General features: G+C 45.2%; 1 protein-coding gene across 1 annotated transcript; it reads left to right on the top strand.

Moving 5' to 3' along the window:
- Positions 1–10,661: 10,661 nt before the first annotated feature.
- Positions 10,662–12,356, top strand: LOC128118015 (gamma-crystallin C). Its single transcript, XM_052750600.1, has 3 exons — positions 10,662–10,670; positions 10,764–11,006; positions 12,084–12,356. Exons 1-3 carry the CDS (start codon positions 10,662–10,664, stop codon positions 12,354–12,356), a joined length of 525 nt encoding a protein of 174 aa, XP_052606560.1.
- The last annotated feature ends 7,445 nt before the right edge of the window (positions 12,357–19,801 follow it).

Below are 19,801 nucleotides of genomic sequence, written 5' to 3'. Positions count from 1 at the left end.
TGCTTTTCTTTCATGCTTTCTTGAGCCTTCCTAAGCAAAATGGCACTAAACCAAGTGTGACAGTCTTTTCAAGATGGGAAGCAGCCTCCTAGAAGGGGGAAGAACATTCTTGGTATAACTACAGTCTCTAATGACTAATTATGCAGGATTAAAGAAAACTTTATAAATTATCAAGAAAAGTCACACTGGGCTGGTGCCGTGGTTTGGCAGGTGAAGACGCCTGCTCCCAAACCTCGCATCCTGGGCCTGATCCCCAAGATCCATTTATCAGGAGAGTATCAGTTTTCCCAAGAGCTGTTCTTTGACCCACACGCCCCCCCCCCATACACATACACACACAAAAAAAATAAAAATGTAGTAAAGGGGAGATGGCTCCGTGGTTAAAAACATTTGTTGTTCCAGAGGACCCGAGTTTGAATCCCAGTACATTTGTGAAAACTCACACGAGTCTGTTACTCCAGTTCCAAGAGACCTGATGCCCTCTTCTGGCCTCTACCAGTACCACACACGCATGGTGTTCTGATATACATGTGGGCAAAACACCCATACATACAAAAAATATAAAATAAAAATAATGTAATGAAAAAAATTTTAAATATAACTTAATTATTCCCAGTACTAAAACTTGGTTTTTCTTTTTTCTTTTTTTTTTTTGGGGGGGGGGGGGTGTTTGGTTTTTGTTTTTTTTGTTTTTCAAGGCAGAGTTTCTCTGTATAACAGCTCTGGCTGTCTTATAACTTGCTATGTAGACCAGGCTGGCCTCAAACAGAGATCCACCCTCCCGAGTGCTGGGATTAAAGGTATGTGCCACCACTGCCCAGCTAAAACCTGGTTTTTCTTATGGGTCCTGGAAAAGAGTTTACTGAGTAAAAATCATTTTAAAAAAATAGCCTCCAGTTATTAAATGAGGTTATGAGGGTGTTTCTTGTAAAGTTCATAAATAAATCTGATGAGTTCACGTAAAAGTTCATCAGACTACCCCATCTTTTGAGAGGCTAGTAAATTGGCTCAAATGTTGTCTTGCCTGGGGTGGAACTTTATGTATCCACATCTCCCCACACAGGCATAACCAATGTGTCCTAGGGAAGGGATGAGTGGGCTACGGCTTTCCCAGGAGCCCCTAGTCTGTACTCCTGCCTCATCACTGGTGGGTCACCACACTCTCCCAGTGAGCCCTGATTTTCCCATGCGCCACACTGACCCAGATCGAGAACTCAGTTTCCACTAATCCATGACCTCTCTCTCACTTACGGCTTTGATGCACCACACAGCTGTCTTTGTTGTTGAGGTTCTGGGGCATGGGTGTAAGTTTATTTCAGAGCAGAACAATTGTAGACATTTAATACTAGGTGACCCCTGTTTTTACGGATGTAGCTCAATGTGGAGAATTTGTCTAACATGTAAGGCCATGGATTCAATCCCCAAGATTAGAAAAAAACAAAAAGTATTAGATGGCACTACTTTAGATAGTCTGTACATATCAGCAGATGTGCCTCATGGCCCTTCCTTGCTCCCCTCTTCTTGGTAGTTATTCGTATACACATGGCTATTTATCTCTTTTGGGGTCTCCTTTCATTCCTTGTCTTTAGGGCAATGGTGATGTCTGGGCCAGACTGCTGCCAAGGGCCATGTCTGGGTCTGTAGTAGAATATTATTTTAAGGGGTGTTACTTTTGTTTATGTTGCATTTGTTTAACTCTGTGAAGCTGTGTTACTGCACCTGTCTAAAACACCTGATGGTCTAATAAAGAACCGGCCAATAGCAAGGGAGGAGAAAGGATAGGTGGGGCTGGCAGGCAGAGAGAATATCTAGAGGGAGAAATCTAGGAGGGAAAAGAGAGATGGAGGAGTGAAAAGAGCTAGTGAGGAACCAGAGAAGGTGGAGGACTCCAGGGGCCAGCCACCCAGCTACACAACCAGTCATGGAGTAAGAGTAAGATTTACAGAAGTAAGAGAACGGGAAAAGTCCAGAGGCAAAAGGTAGACGGGATAATTTAAGTTAAGGAAAGCTAACTAGAAACTAAGCTGAGCTAAGGCCAGGAACTCATAATTAAGAGTAAGCCTCCATGTGGAAATTTATTTGGGAGCTGGGTTGCAGGTCCCCCCAAAAAGAGTAAAAACAAACAAAAACAACAGCATGGGTCCCTGGTCCTACAGTAGCCGGGGTCTGTGTTGATAGCCATGGCTCTTGTTGCCATCAAGGACCATGCTGATTCCAGTGGTCTGGGCCACCACCTGGGGCTGTGTTGGGATCCAGGGGCCACACTACTGCAGGGCCGTGCCCATCTGGGTGGCCTTTGCTGCCACCTGGAGCCATGGTGGCAGCCAGATCCAGGCTGCTGCTGAGGACCATGCCTGGGTCCGTGGTCCTATTGCAGCCGAGATCTGTGCTGATGTCCATGGCCCATGTTGCTGCCAAAGGCCAGATGAAGCCTGGGGTCTGGTCCTCAACCTGTGGCCTTGTTGGTGTCCAGGGGCCATGGTGCTGCCAGAGCCATCCAGATCTGAGTGTCTGGGCCTGCTACCTGGAGCTAGGATGTCGACTTGGCCGAGCCGCTGCCTGGGGCCATGTCTGGGTCCATGGTCTAGCTGCAGCTGGGGTCTGTATTGAAGTCTGTGGCCCAGGTTGCCACCAGGGCCCACACCAAAGCCCAGGATCTGGGGCACAGATTGCAGCCTTGTTGGAGTCTGAGAGCCATGCCACAGCAGGGCCCGTACAGATCCAGGTGGCCTGTGTTGCCACTGGGGCCATAGTGTTATCCAGGGCCCAGGCTGCTGCTGAGAGTCATGTCTGATCCCATGGCCCTATAGTAGCCAGGGTCTGGATTGACATATGTGGCTCCTGTTGTCACCAAGGGCCATGAGGATGCCCAGGGTCAGGTCAGCCACCAGAGTCCTGGTTGGTGTCCGAGGACCATGATGCATGCAGATCTGAGTGGCCCGTGCTGCTTTATCCAATGCCATAGTGACATCCAGGTCAGAGCTGCAGCTGAGGTGGGACCCATTTCTGGGTCTGTGGCCCGACTGCAGCCAGGATCTGTGCTGATGTCCGAGGCTCCTGTTATCATCAAAGGCTATGCAAATGCCCAAGGTCTAGGGCCATGTTGGTGTCTGAGGGCCATACTATCGAGTCCCGTATTGCCACCAAAGGTCACATAGAAACCCAGGGTTGGGGTGCAACCTGGGGCCTTGGTGGTGTCCAGGGGCCATGGTGCCGCTAGAACCATCCCTACCTGAGTGGCCAGTGTTTCTATCCAGAGCCAGGATGTCATCCGGGCTCAAGCTGTTGCCGAGGGCCATGTCTGGGTCCACGGTCCAGCTGCAGTTGGGATCTGTGTTGATGTCTATGGCCCGTGTCACCTCAGGGGGCTTAGGACCCATGAGAGATGGAATCAGAGGGCCATGCTGAGCTGGCCCCACCCTTCACTGGCCCAGGGAGGGCTGGTCTTGCCTTTTGCTGGACTCTGCAGCAAGAGGGCTGGCTCCGCCCCTCAGGAGAGAGCTGCTCCCCACCCTGCATTGTTCTTGTTCTTGAAAATTCTCGGCTCTCATCTGAGAAATGCAGAAGACAAAGGGGCTGTGCCCCCAGCATAAAGATAAAGTCCCCAATGGAGAGTGGCTTGGGAAAGGTCCTACACCCAAACCAGCTTCTAATAACACCAGATACTCCCTCTTTCCTGTGTTTAAAATGAAGACCTCAGGAGTCCTCCTCCCCTTTTTTGATTAAGATAAAGCAGACATCTTGAGACAATCCTGGTGCCAACCGACGTATTCGATACTCTAGATGCCTGACATGCACCAGTATTCCTGCATGCCCTGGTTTCTAACACCAAGTCCTACTTCAAATCCTTTTGTGGGGGCATGTGAGGGCTCAAGACAGGGTTTCTCGTTGTAACAGTCAGTCTTGTCTCTCCTGGAACTAGTTCTGTAGACTAGGCTGGCTTCGATCTCATAGAGATCCACCTGCCTCTGCCTCCCGAGTGCTGGGATTAAAGGCATGCACCACCACTGCCCTGATCTACTTTAAATTTTTTTTCTTTCCTCTTTGACTCTAAGCTTTCTTGGATTAATAATCTTATATATATATATAAAAAAAAGGCCCACCAAATAATGAAACCAGAGGTTGATTACATTAAGGAGTGCCAGCAGCTGTTGTATCGGAAAGCATTCTCACAAGATGTCTCCCCAGTGTGTCTGCCCTGCCACTGTGGGGTTAGGTCCTGATGTAAGCACATGTCCTTTCCTCTCCCCTCCAGACTTGAGTCGAAGCAAAAATAACAGCCACGATCACCTGTGATGAATTGCTGTTGTGTGACCAGGGGAATGCTGTTAGAGACGGGTCCCCTCTTCAGTCACTTTGTTTGGGGTGGTTTCGTCTTTGTGGTCACCATACACATAACTCCTGCTCATCGCACCAAGCACACGTGTAACACAAAGGCTACATTACTGGCTAAGAAACAGGAAGGCGGGCGGTAGAACCAACTTCCGGCTGGACTCCAGACCCCAGCCAAACTCAGCTTTGGATTGCTCGATGCTGCTGAAACATTAACTCGTCATTTCAGATGGCATTAAAATAGACAATTAAAATTACTAAGGGACAGAGGGTGGGGCTGGGGGGGCATGCAACATTCCTGCTTCCTCCCCTTGGATTATTCATCTGTACTGTTCTACTAGCCCATTAAGTGTATGAAGCCCAAGGTGTGGTCAGCCCATAGACTGAGGTTCACACACAATGGACTTTGATGTGAGTACACATGTCCGTGCAGCCTGGGTATTTGAAATAGGTCCTGAAAATGATCACCACACTGAATTCCAGAATAAATGGCCATCCTTCATTTATTGCCATTTATGTTCCAATCCATTCAGCCAATTAATGAGAACAAGGTGAGAAAAAAAATGGAAGAGTCCTGATCCTGTAAGACCCTCTGTATCTGCTTTTGAGGAATTAGGGTCTAAATAACACAATGGAAACATGATCATTGCTGTGGAACATGACACTTGGGTAGCCAAGGAACAATGTTCGGTTCAGTCCAGGCCAGGCGTGGTAGTACCTGTAATCCCAATACTTGGGGAGCAGAGGCAGGCAGATCTTTATGAGTTTGAGGCCAGCCTGATCTACACAGCAAGTTCCATCTCAAAACAAAAGCAAGTAAAAAAACATGGCAAGCCAGAAAATTAGGAAAAACTCTAGAAAGTTTTTTTACAAGGAAGTTACTTAAGGTGAGCCTTGAAGAAGAGAAAACTTGTTTGGATGAACAATAAGAGAACTGGTGTCTAGTGAGAAATATTAAGTCAATGTGAAAATGGGAATGATAGGTGCTCAGTGTGATTAGACAGGCAATGTGGCAAAAGAGAGGAGGTCAGGCCTGGCATGCCACAGTGAGGAGCCAGTGGAGTGTTTCCAGGGCGTGAGCACACGGCTTGCTATGTGTCCAATATCATTAGCCTAGCATGCTGACATATGACAGTGTGGAGTGGAGAAAGGCAAGACTGGGCAGAATCAGGAGACAACTAAGGCCTAGCTAGAGCATGGTAAGACCTCCAAGCAAGGCAGTGAAGGGCCTGTAGGGGCAGGAAAGAGAAAGAGCTGAAGAGGGGAAGAAAGTCAAGACTATACTCTTCAGAGATAACACTGAAATTTAGTGGGGGGCACTTTCTGGTTCCTTTATAAAGTGTAAGTACTGTACTTTATGTGATGGCATTTCCACCCTGGTCCTCCCGTTATGTGAACAAGAACTTTATAGAATAAAGGAAAGGACTATATAGAAAATAGTGTTTCTACTTAAGGAGTGAAAAAGACTCTTAGTGGTAAGATCCTATTGCCGAAGACACCACGGGCTCTACTTCCAAGAAATAGAGAAGTCAAACTAGAGTTGTGCTGAAAGCTTCCTCCCTGATGACTAGCCCTCATTTCTAGAAGGGATAAGGCTTCTGGGGGAGCGTAGTCATCAACAGTTTTATCCAGCTGTGGGCCCTGGGTGCAACACTACCAGCAGGCCAGAAAGAAGTCCCCACTGCTATAGTAGTGGCAAACCTCTTGGGGTAACCAACCACTCTCTGATGGGATTTGAATTTATTCCATACGAAAGAACCCTGCAAATCCAGTCAGAAGCCTGTGGCTGAGGCTGATAGAGGTCTTAGTGGGGAGTGCTTGCTCTTATTTTGCTAAATGTACCCATCAAATGGCCTTCTAAATAACTATATATACACATTGATTATTGCTATCTGCTTTGGTCCAGAAGTGGTTTTGGTTTTTCAGTAGGCCGTGGAAATTGTAGCAATTCACACCTCATCATTGTGATGAGATTCAGAGATAGTCTAATGTTCAGCCACTAACTGAACAGCTACATTGCCCCCATTCACTCGAGGCTCAGGAAACATCCCAGAAGAAGGGGCAGAGAGAAAATAAAAGCTAGAGGAACTTATTCCTTGGTAATGGATGCTGGGGGGGGGGGGGACAGGCAATTTCTTCAGTGATATAGCTTCTGGTAAGTGCCCATGCTCCTGTAAACACCCAAATGTAACTCACTGAGTCATCAAAAACAACACCAAAAAAAGGACATGAAAGCATTAGGGAGATGAGGAAGAGGAAGGGGAGGATGCTGTGGATATCGCTCTGTATAAATAAAATTCTGATTGGCCAGTAGCCAGGCAGGAAGTATAGGCAGGACAAGCGGAGAAGAGAATTCTGGGAACAGGGAGGCTGAGTTGAGACACCAGCCCACTGTCCAGGGGGCAGCATGTAACAGGTACACAGGTAAAGCCACAGAACACGTGGCGACATTTAGATTAACAGAAATGGGCTGAGTTTAAGTGCGAGAGCTAGTCAGTGGTAGGCCTGAGCTAACGGCCAAGCAGTTTTAAATAATATTAGCCTGTGTGTGTTTATTTGGGTCTGAGTGGCTGCAGGCCTGGGTGGGACTGGAGATAACTCCAGCGACAGGAGGAAGAGGATTAGGAGTGGGAGGGAGATAAGAGAGGGTAATGGGGGTGAATATGATCAAAATACAATATATACATGTATGAAAAGTCACAATGAAACCCATGATGTGTAATTAGCAGATACTAGTAAAAATAGTAAAGGGAATCTTAGTAAGTTGCTAGTAAGACCTTATCTGGAGATTTTCTTAAGAAAAAAAAAAATAGAGGAATGGGCCAGGCAGGGTGGTGCGGCTTATAACTCCAATACTTTGGAGGGTGAGATAAGAAGATCAGGAGTCCAAGGCCAGTTCACACTACATACAGAGTGTAAATCCAGCCTGGGCTGTATAGAAAGACTATGCATTAAAAGAATTTTTTAGTCAAAAAATTTTAAGTAAAAAATTTAAGCAAAAAGAAGGCTTATGAAAAACGAATGTTTGATTTTTATTACTATTTATTGCTTTATTATTTACTTATTGTTAATACTTTTAGTTAGCATACCACAGAATGGATTTCATTGCGACATTTTTTCACACCTGTGTATCATTGTACCATTGTACTTAGTTCACATTTATCCCTGACCTTCCCTATATCCCTCCTACCCACCCCCATTGATCCCAAGCCATCTCTTTTTTTTTTTTTTTAAATAAAGTTTCTACATTTGAGAGAAAAGCATGTGATTTTCATTTTTGTGAGACTGGATGATTTTACTTCATATGATGATCTCTGGTTCCATCCATTTCTTTGCAAGCAACATCTTTTCATTCTTCCTTCCTTCTGAATAAATTCCCTTAGAGTAGATGTACTGTGTTTTCTTCATCCACTCATCTCCTGAAGGGCATTTAAGTTGCTCCATACCTTGGCTACTCTGAATAGTGATAAAATACACATTTATGTATGAAATCTTTCTTCTTCTCTTCACATAGCCCTGGTGTCCTGGAACTCACTATGTAGACCAGGCTGGCCTTGAACTCACAGAGATCTACCTGCCTCTGCCAAGTTCTGGGATTAAAGGCATGCACCACCACTCTCAGACCCGCTGACAAGGTTTCTTTTCTTTTCTTTTTTTTTTTTTAATGATTGTGGTGATTTGAAAAGAAAATGGTCCTCAAAGGGAGTGACACTGTTAGGAGGTGTGGCCTTGTTGGAGGAAGTGTGTCACTGTGGGGGCAGGCTTTGAGGTTTCTTGCTCAAGCTTCCCTCAGTATGACAGTCAGTTGACTTCCTGTTGCCCCTGAGTCAAGATGTAAAGACTCTCAGCTCAGCACCACATCTGCCTCCATGCCACCATGCTCCCTACCATGATGATAAATGGACTGAACCTCTGAAACCGGAAGCGAGCCCCCTCAAGGAAATGTTTTTATTTATAAGAGTTGTTGTGGTCGTGACGTCCCTTCACAGCAATAAAAAAAACCCTAACAAAGACAATGATGATTCCTCTTGATTTCTTGCATTAGCATTTTGCTTGCATGTATGTTTGTGTACTGATGTCAGATCCCCTGGAAATGGAGTTACAGACAGTTGTGAGCTGCCATATAAGTGCTGGGAATTAAACCTGGGTCCTCTGGAAGAGCAGCACTCTTAACAGCTGAGCCATCTCTCCAACCCCTCTCCCTACCCCCCACCACACCCAAATGCACATGAGATTTCTAATGTCTTTTCCAAGTCTCATCTTTTTCAGTCACAGAATGGCTCTGTGGAAGTAAAGATTTCAGGAACCTTTGAGAACACTGAATATCTGGTCAGAGAACAGGCTGGCATCCTTAATTATGTCACTCCAACACTGTTGTCCATGTCACTAGTATTACCAAGTAGTGTTCCCAAAACACTATACACACAATCTCCTTTACGAATGCTAATGTCTGTTAGCTAAACATCTCAACTGCCTGCCTGGAAACCAGTTAAGCTTATGACTTGTTGCTTCCAGAGAGAGCACATACCCTGAGGAAATAGGGTAGTTTTCAGAGAGCTAACACTGGAAGAGCTGTGTCGAAGAGGTGTACCTTGGTTGTGTGGTTTGCGGAAGGTCTGGATGGAGAATCTCAGTGGGACGGCACTTGCCTGGCCTGAATAAGGCCTTGGGTTCAATCCCCACCACTGTCACATACAGAAAGAGACAGAGTGGAGTGGAGTGGAAAGGAATGGGCGAGGAGGGAGGAAAGGGGGAAAAAAAGTTCAGAAATTTGCCAGATTTGGCAGGGCACACCTATAATCATAGTACCAAATGACTGAGGCAGGAGGATTGCACTATGTTCAAGGCTTTCTTAGGCTACATAGTGAGATCCTGTTAGAGAGAGAGAGGAGGGGGAGAGGGGAGATTGATTTTAGACCCAATGTTGTCAGAAATCAGAGTGGATTTGTATCACTGGTCATATTATTAACCCTTTGCCATGCTGGAGGGATGCTAGAACAAGACAAAGCTGGAAATAAAGAAGTAATAGTTAGTGCTGGGGCACAGAGGTAGTGTGTGTGTGTGTGTGTGTGTGTGTGTGTGTGTGTGTGTGTGTGTGTGTGAGAGAGAGAGAGAGAGAGAGAGAGAGAGAGAGAGAGAGAGAGAAAGAGAGAGAGAAAGTTCATTAGCAGATCTCTGTCTAGCATCTCTGAGATACTATATTTGATTCACAAAACTGCTAAAAAGTCTTTTAAAGTAATGGTTAGTCATTTGGACTGAGAAGGGTGATGTTCAGCATGCTGTGGGTGGTATGTTGGCTTTTGGATTTGTCTTTGTTTAGACAAAATCACTCTGAGTAACCTTGTCTGAGGGTACTTACTAAGACTGTGTCTATCTAGTAGGTGATTCACACATCCTGGGTAGAGGTGCCCCATCACCTGCCAAATGGCAGAGGGTGCCTTTCTTCCTCCTCCTTTGTTTTCTTGGCTTCGTTCTCTTCTTTGCTTCTCATCATTCAATTTCCCACAAGATAACTCCTGCTCTGAGAGGTCATTTATGATGTCCCTGCAGCCTGGATTCAAATCTCACTCTTAGACCGGAAATTCTCGGGCTTTCCCTGCCCTTGGAAATGAGGACACAATTCATACATACTTGCCAGTCTTGAATCTCATGACTATGGGAACCTTTCCCTTTGTACTTAACACAAGCTGATTACCAGAGGTTGATTTGGGGTCACCTAGTGTGCCCCCACCAAAGAGGAAGCTAGTAGTTAGTTCGGTCCTGAGCATCGGTTCAGCACAGTCGAGAAGAACCAAGATCAGAATCTAGACTGGTATCCTGTACGAACCAGCAAATCCTATAAAGAAAATAAGTGGGCAGGAGGAATAACATCGACCAGCCTCTGTGGTACCAGGAGACTAGTCAACATTTGCAGTACTCACAGAATTCCACCCCTCTCAACTCAGGCGGGGATGGGGGGTGGGGGGGCGGGGTGAAGCACTTCTACAAATGCACAGATTTCTCCCAGACTTACCAAGTATAATGGAATCAAAATGTAGGGACATGGACTTCAGGTCAAAAGTTCAGGCTGATGTGCTGATAAATTTAAAAAACAGTAAGAATCCAAATAAAACAACACCGAGCAGCTCATCCAGGGCAGCGTTGGAACACACCAGAGAACCAGGCGAATCTACAATCACCGCCACTGAATGCAGCATGTAAAAGCGATCCATAAAATCCCCTCAGCCCCGAGGGCCCCTTTTGTGCAGTTCCGCTAACGCAGCAACCCTCCTGCTATATAGACCCGCCGCTCTCCGGCTGGACACTGAACTCACCACGGTCAGCCAGCCATGGGGAAGGTGAGCAGAACGCAAACCAAACAAAAAAGCCCGAGGGACCGGCCTTAACACACGGAGAAAATGATCTCATCCAGAATTGCTCTTCCCTTACAGATCACCTTCTACGAGGACCGCGGCTTCCAGGGCCGCTGCTATGAGTGCAGCAGCGACTGCCCCAACCTGCAGACCTACTTCAGCCGCTGCAACTCCATCAGAGTGGACAGTGGCTGCTGGATGCTCTATGAGCGCCCCAACTACCAGGGCCACCAGTACTTCCTGAGGCGTGGGGACTACCCTGACTACCAGCAGTGGATGGGTTTCAGCGACTCCATCCGCTCCTGCCGCCTCATCCCCCACGTGAGTCCTGTTTGGCTTCATTTCTTGTTACCCAAGGGCCCTCACTGTTTTACTGATGTGGGGTCCAGAGAGTAAGTTTTTTTTTTTGTTTTTGTTTTTTTTTTTGTATAAGTACCTAAGGGTTAAGTGGGCTTTAAATGCTTGCCTAAGTTCACAGGGAAACAGGCAGGAAGATAGAATTATAAGGAAGAATCAACTTAGAAAAAAATCCACTTTATCGTTGCTACCATTAGGTTAATCCAAAGCTGTGTCAATGAATGCACTGTTATGCTGGGATAAACAACAAAATTTATAAATGGGAAGCTGGTTGGTCATGAGAAGGCATTATGCCTATCGGATTGATTTTTATCTATAAAGGAATTTCTGATAAGAGAGTTAATTATACCTTACTGTGGAGTAGGAAACATGGAAAAGTATGGAGGTCCAAAACTGTGTAAAGGCAGAGACCAATTTTGGAAATGATACTTTTCCTTAATTTTGAAAATCAGCTAAATTCTAGTTTAACTGGTTGTTTAAGTTAACTTTCCACAGAAATACATGATTTTTTTGAACTCTATTTTAGCCAGGCGTAGGGATACCCTATAATCCTAGCATCCAGGAAACGGAGGCGGAAGGGTCTTGGGTTTGAAGCCAGTCTAGGGAATTACAAAATAAGGAGAATGGGACTGTTGGGAACGATGTAAATTCAGTACTAGTGTATGAAATTCTCAAAAGCCAAAAGAGTAAAAAAGTCCTATTTTAATGATGGACTTATATGTAGATAAAATATAAATAAAGCTAAAAATACTAATCAACATATATTATTTATATTTCCTCCAATATACGGCTTAGAATTAACGCAGGGAATTGGGAATTAAAATATTTGATTTTTTGACTCAAATTCGGTTTTAACACCTTAAAAATTCCACCTCCTAGATGAAAAACAGAAACTAGGCATGTAGGAGTTTGTAATGCTAGCAGGGGATCCATCTCCAAAACAGCCTCTGTCCCAGCCAGCCACACTCACCCGTTGTTTGCTCGGCTCAGTTCTGGAAGAGACTCAACCGCTTTTTTCTGATCTTTCTGTGACCCAAGCAGACCGGTTCCCACAGGATGCGGCTGTATGAGAGAGAAGACCACAAAGGCCTCATGATGGAGCTGAGTGAAGATTGCTCCTGCATCCAGGACCGCTTCCACCTCAGTGAGGTGCGCTCTCTGCACGTGCTGGAGGGCTGCTGGGTCCTCTACGAGATGCCCAACTACCGGGGGCGGCAGTACCTACTGAGACCTCAGGAGTACCGGCGCTACCATGACTGGGGCGCCGTGGACGCTAAGGCGGGCTCTTTGCGGAGGGTGGTGGATTTATACTAAAATAGGTTAACACTACCATTTTCTCATTTTGGAACCTAATAAAGTATTTAGTCTGTATTGTTGGCAAACCCTGACTTCTGCTCTTCTGTCATTGTGTGCGAATCCACCCACCTGTACATGCTCCCCATTTGAAGATTGGGATGAGAGTGGGCAAGTTCAAGTGTTCGAGAACTTTTAAACTGTGTACGTTTGAACAAGTCTTGGATGGCTGGGGATGTAGGTATACACCTCAGTGACAGAACTTTATACCTACCTGGTGGGGGGAGGGTGTATCTGGTGGAGGAGGGTTATCTGGTAGGTAGAGGGTATACATGGTGGTGGTGGTGGTGGTGGTATCATGCCTGCCTGACAAAGAAAATGCAGATCAAGCCAAAGAAACGCAACAGGGTGACTACTAGAGAGGGGACTGTTAGCTGACGCCCTTGAAGAACAATATGGTCAAAGTTTTCTTCTAATCTCGGAAGTGATTGGAGTCCAATTGGACAAACAGCTTTCCAGACTCTTTAGGGAATTTTGTTTACTGTAGAGCGCAATATTACCTAACTAAGGCACGGGCTAGTCAGCAATGTTAAAACCCCCTTCCTCCTGAAACCACTCCCAGTGAGAAAGATTCTTAGCCAGTGTCACCCAGCGTAAACAACCCTCCATTAAGACTGTCTTCCCCGCTGGGTGGTGGTGGTGCATTCCTTTAATCCAGCAGGCAGAGGCAGGTGGATCTTTGAGTTCCAGGCCAGCCTGGTCTACAGAGTGAGTTCTAGAACAGCCAGGGCTACACAGAAAAACCCTGTTTTGAGAGAGAGAGAGAGAGAGAGAGAGAGAGAGAGAGACTCTTCACAAGTCATTCTAGGTCAAGCTGTTGGCTGTATTAGTTACTTTGCTGTTGCTGTGATAAGACAACATGACCAAAAGCAATTTATGAAAAAAAGAACTTATTTAAGCTTATAGTTCCAGAGGGGGAGTCTATAACGACAGGGGAGGCATGGCAGCAGGCCAGAGCAGAACATTGAGAGATCATATCTTCAACTGCAAACTATTGGTTAAAATATTAAGGCAACTCTACGTAGTTAAAAGGGAGGTTTATTTTGTGGGGTAACTTACAAGTGAAGGGATAGGTTACAGGGTCTGGGAAAAGTGTAGCGCAGTCCAGCAGTGTTCTCTGGAGAACTCTGCTCAGTCTACCTCCAGCGTCCAGGGTCCAGGAACTAAGAGAGTTCCCCCATCGGGATCTCGGGTCTTCAGGGGTCCTCTCTCAGCTCCGTCTTGTAGGCATGACAGTTACCAAAGCCTCAAAGAGGGTGGTATTTCCAGGTCAAAGCAGGAACGGCTACCCACTACAGCAAACGCATGCAATGGGAGCGAAATGGAAGTGGGCCAAGTCTGTACACTCTCAAAGCCCAGCCCAGTGACAGACGTCCTCCAGCAAGGCCACACCTCCCAACCCCTTCCCTAAGCTGTTCTACCAACTAGAGACCACCTGTTCACACTCATGAGACTATGGAGATTTCTCATTCAAACCCCAACAATTAGAGCTAACCATCATGACCACTCACAAACTTACCACTTCACAAACTCTATCAATAGAGAAGAAGAAACATCCTTCTAATACCTTTCACCCATGATCCCTGTTTGCACTTGGTGGGTACCCTTCTGGGGAATTCTTCCCTTGGTTACAGGGCTGAAATGAAATAATGCATATTAATGTGCAATGTTTGTTTGTTTACAAGATAGGGTCTCACGATGTTGCTCATGCTAATCTCGAACTCCTAATCTTTCTACTTCAGCTTCGTGAGTGATGGGATTGCAGGTGTGTATCACTGTGTAGGGCTGGATGCTGTGTTGAAAATGCAACACAATATGGAGTTGTATTTAGGTCAATATCTTATTCTGTTTCACAGAGTAGTGGTGTGCATTGTTTGGTGGTCCCTACATCACTACATCTTTTCTCTGTTGGTTTTGGGGCTTTTATACACAAAGGTACAAACAGCATCATACGTCGATTCTGACGTTGACATGCCATAACGTCAGGAGAGTCCAGATCCAGAAGGAAGACTCACCGCTCATGGTGAAAGTTGTTTGGTTGCTTTTTAATTTTATTCCTATGGACTGCCCAGTGATTAGCTATTGTGATAGAATCTTTACTGTTTATTGATCACCTATCATGGGATTGCTATATGTAGTGTTGGGGATGAAAAACCCCTAAAAAGCCTCTCTACTACCAGAGTTAGATATAGAAATACTGCTAAATGCTGATTCAAATGATATGATCACTGTTTTAAGTCTATTACTACTTCTGGGTATGGTGGCACAATTATACTCTGCAATCTGAGGCAGGAAGATCACAGGAAGCTTGGAGCCAGCCTGGGCTGCATAGTGAGTTCCAGGCAAGCCTAGGCTATACCCTCACAACGAACAAACAAATAAATATCAAATACTAAGTAATACAGACTTTTATTTGGGCACTTTTAATTCCAGTGTACTTTCAGAATCGTCCCGTGACAAACTTCGGGGGGAAACAGAGTCACAGCTATTTGCATATTTCTCCTGCTATACGTTTATATTATCCTTGACATTTTGGAGGTGGAAAGTGTTTGCTGAGCACAAAATACTCATGTAACACTTCTTTATCCATTTCTTGGGCACTTTTATGTTTTCCAGTCCGGAGAGACATCCCAAATGAATACAGTTTACAGAGAGTATGAAACTCTGTCCTGGCTACAGGGACCGGACAGAAACTAGAAGATCGCACTGTAGACACAACACTTCCTGCTTTCAGCCTCTGGCTGGAGGACAAGGGACAAGAAGGCAGAGACACTCCTCTCTCCCACTGCTTCCTCCCTGCTCTTCCCTGCTCCTTCATCATCCCTCCAATCCCTATACCCCTCTCTTCCCATCTCCAACCACTGGGGTGTGGCAAAAGGAATCGTCCAGTATTCCCTTCTTGTTCAGAAATAAATTTTATCAATGACTCAGCATAGCCTGGGCTCCTTATGCTAATGGTATTTAAGGTTCACATATCACTCTTCTAAGGAAGAAACTTCAGAAGCGATCCAAGAGCTTTTTAAATGTCCCATTTTCTGCCTTTCTCTCACACAAGTACACAAGTACACAAGTACAAGTACAATGAGCTTGCTACTACTTTCAAATTCCCCCTCTTTTTTTTTTTTTTTTTTTTTTTTTTTTTTTGGTTTTTCGAGACAGGATTTCTCTGTGTAGCTTTGCACCTTTCCTGGAACTCACTTGGTAGTCCAGGCTGGCCTCGAACTCATAGAGATCCGCCTGGCTCTGCCTCCCGAGTGCTGGGATTAAAGGCGTGCACCACCACCGCCAGGCAAATTCTCCCTCTTTTAAACAGCTTATAAACAGCTGTTTTCTGGCTTTGCATGCCATTTCACCTTAAAGGCTCCTAAAGAAATACCGTGTGTGTGTGTGTGTGTGTGTGTGTGTGTGTGTGTGTGTGTGTGTGTGTGTGTGTGTATGTGTGTGTGTGTTGTGTGTGTGTGTGTCCCTTAGCCCTGGATGGCCTTAAACTCAGCAATCCCCATTGTCTCTACTTCCCAAGTGCTGGGATTATTGGCATAAGGAAGAACATAATTTTGAAAGCATTTTTTAAGACTGTATCCTATAAGAAGCCTCTATCCTAGACAAATTAAGTCTGTAGGGGAAAACAAAACACTGTTTTTGTTAAATTAAGTAACACATCAGGGGCTCACAGCTAGTCAAAAGAAACAATGATGCCCCAGTTCAGGCGGGACAAAGATCCGTAACTTTGTATTACTCCTAACATGGAGGAATGGATTTCTGAAATGATTCTAGGGTTGGATTTGGAAACATTGCAATCAGATGAACTACCCCAAATATTCGCCCCTATTTTAATTTACGTTCTTAAAACTAAGCTGTTCTCAACATTTTAGGTTTACCAAACCAATTTACTTCAAATGGAGCCAACATAATAGTGCCGTTTTGTTTTGTTTTGTTTGTTTTTGGCTAAGCAAAGACATTTAAAACAAAAGCAAAATTAAAATAATCATTCTCTATTCTTACACTGTTTTGTGAACATTTACAAAGGGACATTTAAACCTCCATAAATATAAAAGTCCCTAATAAAGCTTGTTTCTGTCCACATGTCCACACTGGGCAGCTGTACTTGATTTATAGTTTCCTCAATGGGTCGAAGCAACAGAGTTTGAGACAGAATCTCTCTATGTAGTCCTGATTGGCCTGGAACTCACTTTGTAGGCCAGGCTGGACTCAAACTCATAGAGATCTGCCTGTCTCTGCCTCCCAAGTGCTCAGATACCATTATGACTAGCTGAGTTTGAAAACTCTTGTATGGAGTTGCAAGTTGGTGACTTCAGGTGCCAAGCAGATGGCATAATATATGAGGAAAAAAGTTTTTAGAACAGCAGGGAATGATTGGGAATAAATATTTAAAAAAATTATAAAAATATTAAATGAGCCTGCTCAAGTGCAGGCCATTTCAGCCAAAAGAAGAGATCCGTGCCTCGCCCAGTCGATGTCAGAGGCTTCATCCAGCAATTGATGGAAGCAGATACAGAGACCCATAGCCAAACATTAGGCAGAACCCCATAAATGAGGGGGAGGAAGGACTGTAGGAGCCAGAGAGGTCGAGGACACCAGGAGAACTCGGACCACAGAATCAACTAGTCAGGGCTCATAGGGGTTCACAGACACTGAAGTGACAACCCCAGAGCCTGAACGCGTCTGACCTAGGTCCTCTGCGCATACGTTATTGTTTTGTAGCTTGGTGTTTTTGTGGGATTCTTTTTTTTTTTTTGATTTTTCGAGACGGGGTTTCTCTGTAGCTTTGCGCCTTTCCTGGGACTCACTTGGTAGCCCAGGCTGGCCTCGAACTCACAGAGATCCGCCTGCCTCTGCCTCCCGAGTGCTGGGATTAAAGGCGTGCGCCGCCACCACCGCCCGGCTTTTTGTAGGATTCTTAACAGTGGGAATGGGAGTATCTCTGACTCTGGTGGGACCCTTTTCCTCCTACTGTGTTGCCTCCTCCAGCCTTGATGTGATGGTTTGCCTAGTTTTATTGTAACTTGTTATACTGTGTTCAGTTGATATCCCTAGGAGGCCTGCTCTTTTCTGAAGGGAAATGGAGGACGAGAGGATGGGGGGTGGTAGTAGGGGGACTGGGAGGAGTGAAGGGAGGGAAAACTATTGTCAGGATGTATTGTATGAGAGAAGAATAAATTAAAATAAGTAAATAAGAGAAACTCCTGACTCAAAACAAAACAACAACAACAATGACAAAAAGAATGAGTAAAAAAAATTAAAATATGCAAAAAGTATAAGCTGAGCGGTGGTGGTGCACAGGCCCTTAATCCCTGCACTCAGGAGGCAGAAGCAGGCAAATCTCTGTGAGTTCGAGGCCAGCCTGGTCTACAGAGTGTGCTCCAGGACAGCCAGGACTACACAGAGAAAACCTGCCTTGGAAAACAAAACAAAAAGTATGGACCAATCCAAAACATTGTAACATTTCTCCAAAAGCCACACCAAAGCACATCAGCTTCCACAGCCCTCAAAGTACTAGTTCTCACCTCCAGGCTAATGTGAACACTGGGGAGCTACCCAATCCACAGACTCCACAGTAATCCTCTATGTGTCCCGTCTCTCCTCAGGAAAATACCTTAGCATCATGGAGCCTGGAAAAATGAGAGAAGGGAACCCTCAAAAGGATGGACATCACATGTTTCTCTCCACCCCAGTGAACAAGATTTAGATTCATAGAATATGTTAAGCTCCCAGAAATCAGAAAAACTGTTTTCACATACTTCATTTTGCTTGTGGACTGGCATTTACATGAACTACATAGATGATTGACAGCACATATAGTAAGCCCTAGATTGAGATGGTCTCTTGTGACATCATTTTTTTTAAGTCACTTAAATGACTAGGGACTGACCATGGGTCACTTCCTGGACTAGACGACACCTGAGGCAATGATACATGTTCATCTCCAGTTTCCCCTCAGTGACAGCCCCAGTCACCCCAGACAGCTTGTGAAGAGCTCTGTGTTTGAAGGATCTCACACCTGACACACATTCACCTCACATTCTATGTTCAACATGTGGGCACTGAGTCTTATATAACCTTGTCACTCATGGAACTTTCTGCCAGCATTTCAAACAGAGCCACATTTTGGCCCAACCATTAGCTTTTCTGCTCTGTAAGAAGTCTGGGGTGTTATTCTTATTTGTTCAGCCCCAGGCTGAAATAAAGTCACCTTCTTCTTTTTTTTTTTTTTTTTTTTTCTTGAGACAGGGTTTCTCTGTGTAGCTTTGTGCCTTTCCTGGAACTCACTCTGAGCCCAGGTTGGCCTTGAACTCACAGAGATCCACCTGGCTCTGCCTCCTGAGTGCTGGGATTAAAGGCACCACCGTCCGGCAAGCCTTCTCATTGATCAAGAAAATCCCCTTGTTTGGGCTCTGCAGATGCATTCTCAATATAATTTTATATCAACAAAGGCAGTAATTTCCCCCTCTCCCATGTGCACACATGTCTCCTTATGCTCTTTCCTCTCTGATCCATCCCATCCGAACTTCTTGGTGCTCTGATGAATAGTTTTCTCTTACTTTACAGTTTTTGCCAGTTAACATCTCCCCCTCTCCCCTGAACCCTGGACTCAGAAACAACTCTGACTAATGTAATGTTGCTCTCAACTGATATTTTGTTATGGAAAATGTTCTGATTAAAATGGTTATCTGCGTGAGATATCCTGTCTGCTTGCTTTCCACTTTCATAAGTGAATTTGTAACATGTGTCTATACGTGGTCAGAGAGCCAGAAACCAGAAAATAATAACTGAAACCATCATATTGTACATAGCCAGGGCTTCAGTTCATAAGTACCAACTTAGAAAGACGGCTGAGTCAAAGACAAGGCCCTTCTGTGGGGTGAAAGAAGTGTGAGTAATTCTTTGAACATGAAAGGAGCGAGGCTCGGCGGTCATCTTCCACTCTGGTGCTCTTTCCGCCCCGTCAAATTTCCCCAACCAGTAAATCCCTGTGAAGTCTTCCTAGAGTCTGGCTTCTCGACATGTATCTTTTCCTTTCCCGCAGCATCCCAGCCCTGGCTCCTCTAAGCCATTCCCTCTGTGTCAAAAAGCTCTGTTTACCCTTGTCCACCACAGAACAAAGGCGTAGCCCAGACCCCACGAGTGCAGTGTACCTTGGGGGTTGATTTTCTTTTGTAATCTAAGGCCTGATGAGGTTTTGTGTTTCAGTGGGCTGGGTTTTCTCACTTCCTCGGATTCAGACTTGCCCTCTTAGTTCTAAGGGTCTTAAAACTATTGTCCCTTTTAGCTGCAGAGCCACACATTGCTAAGAGTTAGTCTACTTTGCCTCCAGCGTGCAACAAAGTCACAAACAATACTGAAATTTGGGTTTGCTTGTTTGAAATTTTGGTTTCCTTTGGTTTTTT

This window comes from Peromyscus californicus, unplaced genomic scaffold (assembly GCF_007827085.1).
Source record: "Peromyscus californicus insignis strain IS unplaced genomic scaffold, ASM782708v3 Scaffold_21__1_contigs__length_65335640, whole genome shotgun sequence".
NCBI lineage: Eukaryota > Metazoa > Chordata > Mammalia > Rodentia > Cricetidae > Peromyscus > Peromyscus californicus.
Note: the sequence above shows the minus strand (reverse complement) of the source record. Positions and strands in the feature narration are given on the sequence as shown.